Source organism: Electrona antarctica (assembly GCF_951216825.1).
Source record: "Electrona antarctica genome assembly, chromosome: 4".
NCBI lineage: Eukaryota > Metazoa > Chordata > Actinopteri > Myctophiformes > Myctophidae > Electrona > Electrona antarctica.
In genome coordinates, this window is record NC_136809.1 from 2,598,235 (window position 1) to 2,603,867 (window position 5,633).

The 5,633-nt window shown below is 42.9% G+C and overlaps 1 protein-coding gene across 1 annotated transcript; it reads right to left on the reverse strand.

The window, feature by feature from the left end:
- Positions 1 to 653: 653 nt before the first annotated feature.
- On the reverse strand, positions 654 to 3,750 carry sid4 (secreted immunoglobulin domain 4; the record flags this gene model as incomplete). The annotated part of the gene is made up of 3 exons (XM_079499551.1): positions 3,490 to 3,750; positions 1,351 to 1,523; positions 654 to 881 (listed from the first exon to the last, which is right to left on the reverse strand). Exons 1-3 carry the CDS (start codon positions 3,503 to 3,505, stop codon positions 654 to 656), a joined length of 417 nt encoding a protein of 138 aa, XP_079355677.1. The 5' UTR covers positions 3,506 to 3,750.
- Between the last annotated feature and the right edge of the window lie 1,883 nt (positions 3,751 to 5,633).

Sequence of the window (5,633 nt, forward strand, 5' to 3'; positions counted from 1 at the left end):
TTTTGAGGTGGCGCTAAGCTCCTATAGGTTTAATGTTTGTCTTCAGTTCAATGTTTGTTTAGTAAAGGCCACGTTGACAATAAAGGGAAAATGTACGTCATAATGTGCCTCATTACGTCATATTGTCTCTTTATTGTTAATGGCGTTTAATGTTTGTGTTGGCACCGTTTGTTTTACATCACCATTACATCACCTATATAATCAACATGAGTTAGACTTTAATATATTAGCACCCCTCACTTCACACGGGTGTGATTTTTTTGTGTCCATATCACTACGCCCAAAAAATAGTTCCATGTGATAGAGGGGTCAAAATTTAACGAAAGTTGTGCTAATATTTTAGAAATAGGTCAACAATACAAATGACGCTAGTTTTGTGGATTCATTTACTTTTAATGCGTGGCCCCGAGTGCTCCACAAAATGACCGGAACTATTTAATATTTCACCAAAACCAGAGCGGAACTCCCACCACGGGACTCGGGCAATCAATAAATACAGTTGCAACCACTAAATGAATTGCAAGTATTTCATACAGCTTAAGTTAAAAAGTTGTGAACTATCCCTTTAAGCCCAAACCACACCAATGATTCAAGACACAGGACCCCCAAATTGACACTAATTAGCCTTCGGAACTAATTAGCCTGGAACTCCCTCAAGCACCCCTGGGGGTCCCCGGACCCCACTTTGACTCACCAGTGGCGTGACACTGCATGGTGACAGAGTGACCCTCCACCGCGGTCAGTTCCTGGGGGGTCACGGAGGCCACGGGCGCCCCCTGACCGCCCTCGACCACGAGCTCCACCTTGACCTCCGTCAGCCCCTCGTTGCTCTCGCCCTGGCACACGTACACCCCCGAGTCCTCCGGGCGCACCGCCTCCCACTGGGGATTGAACCACGTACGGGACACGAGGATGATGATGATGAAAAATGGGAAGAAAGGTGATCAGACTCAGCATTAAGGGCTTTGCAAACGTGAAGCGAGGAACGCAGGCGTTGTTGCCTGGATCAACGACAGGTCTCCTCCAGGTCTGGATCAACGACAGACCTCCTCCAGGTCTGTTGAAGCAACAACGCAAGCGTGAAAAAAAAGCTAAACGGTATCCAGGTCTGGTGAGTCGTGGGGGGCGTGTGCACGTAACGAGCACACGCGCAACAAATTCACGGGACCGCGCTCACGTAAATACGCTTGCGTTGTCGGACCGCGACTTCTCTGAGCACAAACGCAGGTCTCATTGAAAATGAACTATAGGCGCGTTTTATCGCACCCCGTTTGCAAGGCCCAAAGTAGTACCTTGAACCTTGGTGAACATTATTATTATTATTATTATTATTATTATTATTATATTGACCTGTATGGTGTTGGTGTCGTCCTTCACAGCGGTGGACAGCTGGAGGGTGGAGCCCTGTCTCTTCCATGTGAGCGAGGGGCGGGGCCGGCCGGTGGCGCGGCACTCCACAGACACGGGTTCACCCGCCCTCACCCGCAGGGGCCCCGCGGGGGCCACACGCACCTTGGGGGAGTCTGAGAGGGGACGCACACACACAGGCACGCACGCACGCACGCACGCACGCACGCACGCACGCACGCACGCACAGACGCACACAAGAGCCATAAATGCATGCTGACATACTAGATAAGAACTAAGTAGTTTTTGTTGTAAAGAAAATAAAACTAAACACAGGTGAGTCTCAGGCACTATAGAATGACTTTTAGACATACTGTACTGTACATATAAGTAAGTAAATGTTATTTATAAAGCAACTTTCAAAACCACGTTACAAAGTGCTGTACAGTGACCAACAATATAACACGGTTAAGTTAAAACAGGCACACATCAGGAGCAATAACAACGAGAAATAAAAGCAAAAAACATTGACATGCCGAAAAGGGTCAGATAAACATTTACAAGACAATTAAAATGTATCCTAAATACATGTGTTTTTAACAAAATCTTAAAACCATCAACCGACTCAGCATCGACAAGGCCGGTGCAAAGGCCCCCTTGGTCATAGGAATCTTCCAGAAGGCCAATGTATGTCAGGACCTGAGAGAATTCACACACACGCATGTTTACGAAAACACTCAGGAGGTAGAGCAGGTCGTCCAACGATCCCTGGGTCGGTGGATCGAATCCCGGCTCCTCCTCCTGTCCACATGTGGAAGTGTCCTTGGGCAAGACACTGAACCCTGCATTGCCTCCAATGAGTCGGTCGGTGTGAGCTCGCCACCATTGGTGTGTGAATGTGGGAAGTGAGGACGCTGGCGTCGACTGTTCGCCGCTTCACCCCACAATGTATGAATGAATGAACCTTCACCTCCCAATGTATGAATGAATGAACCTTCAACCCACAATGTATGAATGAATGAACCTTCACCTCCCAATGTATGAATGAATGAACCTTCACCTCCCAATGTATGAATGAATGCACCTTCAACCCACAATGTATGAATGAATGAACCTTCAACCCACAATGTATGAATGAATGAACCTTCACCTCCCAATGTATGAATGAATGAACCTTCAACCCACAATGTATGAATGAATGAACCTTCAACCCATAATGTATGAATGAATGAACCTTCAACCCACAATGTATGAATGAATGAACCTTCACCTCCCAATGTATGAATGAATGAACCTTCAACCCACAATGTATGAATGACTGAACCTTCACCTCCCAATGTATGGATGAATGAACCTTCAGCTCCCAATGTATGAATGAATGAACCTTCACCTCCCAATGTATGAATGAATGAACCTTCACCTCCCAATGTATGAATGAATGAACCTTCACCTCCCAATGTATGAATGAATGTACCTTCACCTCCCAATGTATGAATGAATGGACCTTCACCTCCCAATGTATGAATGAATGAACCTTCACCTCCCAATGTATGAATGAATGGACCTTCACCTCCCAATGTATGAATGAATGAACCTTCACCTCCCAATGTATGAATGAATGAACCTTCCCCTCCCAATGTATGAATGAATGAACCTTCACCTCCCAATGTATGCATGAATGAACCTTCACCTCCCAATGTATGAATGAATGAACCTTCACCTCCCAATGTATGAATGAATGAACCTTCACCTCCCAATGTATGAATGAATGAACCTTCACCTCCCAATGTATGAATGAATGGACCTTCACCTCCCAATGTATGAATGAATGAACCTTCACCTCCCAATGTATGAATGAATGGACCTTCACCTCCCAATGTATGAATGAATGAACCTTCACATCCCAATGTATGAATGAATGAACCTTCACCTCCCAATGTATGAATGAATGGACCTTCACCTCCCAATGTATGAATGAATGAACCTTCACCTCCCAATGTATGAATGAATGGACCTTCACCTCCCAATGTATGAATGAATGAACCTTCACCTCCCAATGTATGAATGAATGGACCGTTGTAAAGCTATACAAATGCACTTCATTATTATTATTATTATTATGTTTTGCGTTGTCAAACTCACATCTGACGTTCAGCATGGCGGTGCCGGTGGCGCGGCCTTCAGAGTTAGACGCCACGCAGCGGTACTGGCCGTGGTTGGGGGGTCGGACGTTAGCGACCGTCAGCACAGAACCATCTGGACCCGTCTTGGCATTGGCTGCAGGAACACAAGACAAGCTGTGGTGATTTATTTATATGGCTGCAGGAACACAAGACAAGCTGTGGTGATTTATTTATATGGCTGCAGGAACACAAGACAAGCTGTGGTGATTTATTTATATGGCTGCAGGAACACAAGACAAGCTGTGGTGATTTATTTATATGGCTGCAGGAACACAAGACAAGCTGTGGTGATTTATTTATATGGCTGCAGGAACACAAGACAAGCTGTGGTGATTTATTTATATGGCTGCAGGAACACAAGACAAGCTGTGGTGATTTATTGGCTGCAGGAACACAAGACAAGCTGTGGTGATTTATTGGCTGCAGGAACACAAGACAAGCTGTGGTGATTTATTGGCTGCAGGAACACAAGACAAGCTGTGGTGATTTATTGGCTGCAGGAACACAAGACAAGCTGTGGTGATTTATTGGCTGCAGGAACACAAGACAAGCTGTGGTTATTTATTGGCTGCAGGAACACAAGACAAGCTGTGGTGATTTATTGGCTGCAGGAACACAAGACAAGCTGTGGTGATTTATGTCGTCGACTAAAACTAAAACTAAAACTAAGAGGAAACATGTTCGTCGACTGCCTTTTTTCCACTGACGATATGGTAAAGTAAATGAAAACTAAGCTTTGGTGACTAAAACTAAGACTAAAACTAAGACTATATACTGACAATTTGGTGACTAAAACTAAGACTATATACTGACAATTTGATGACTAAAACTAAGACTATATGCTGACAATTTGGTGACTAAAACTAAGACTATATACTGACAATTTGGTGACTAAAACTAAGACTATATACTGACAATTTGGTGACTAAAACTAAGACTATATACTGACAATTTGGTGACTAAAACTAAGACTATATACTGACAATTTGGTGACTAAAACTAAGACTATATACTGACAATTTGATGACTAAAACTAAGACTATATACTGACAATTTGATGACTAAAACTAAGACTATATACTGACAATTGGGTGACTAAAACTAAGACTATATACTGACAATTTGATGACTAAAACTAAGACTATATACTGACAATTTGATGACTAAAACTAAGACTATATACTGACAATTTGATGACTAAAACTAAGACTATATACTGACAATTTGGTGACTAAAGCTAAGACTATATACTGACAATTTGATGACTAAAACTAAGACTTTATACTGACAATTCGATGACTAAAACTAAGACTATATACTGACAATTTGATGACTAAAACTAAGACTATATACTGACAATTTGATGACTAAAACTAAGACTATATACTGACAATTTGGTGACTAAAACTAAGACTATATACTGACAATTTCGTCAACAAATAAAAACTAGACTAAAATGTTAGGAAGGGACTAGTGGACAAGAGATCCACTAGGAAGGGACTAGTGGACACGGTCATTTTACAATTTGTTGCATGCTGAAAATAGCCGATCTACAAGCTCACGTGTCGCACTGCGACGCATTGTGAGCTGTAGATCGGCTATTTTCAGCAAGTGTAAAAACAGTCAATACGAGGCATCAAGGCCTCAAGGCATCAAGGCATCAAGGCATCAAGGCATCAAGGCCTCAAGGCATCAAGGCATCAAGGCATCAAGGCCTCAAGGCATCAAGGCATCAAGGCATCAAGGCATCAAGGCATCAAGGCCTCAAGGCATCAAGGCATCAAGGCCTCAAGGCATCAAGGCATCAAGGCATCAAGGCATCAAGGCATCAAGGCATCAAGGCATCAAGGCATCAAGGCATCAAGGCCCGCCAAAACACATTTTGTTCGACTAAATCAACAGTAAATCTAGTCGACTAAAATCGTATGATATTTAGTCGACTAAAACTAGACTAACACTAAAACATTCCAGGTGACTAAAATGTGAAAAACTAAATGAAAACTATTCAAGAGACGATGGCTAAAACTAAAATCTAAATTTGCTGCCAAAAAAAAAACACTGCAGATTAGTAACAGCCATTTAGAAAGTAAGCATTTAGCAGAT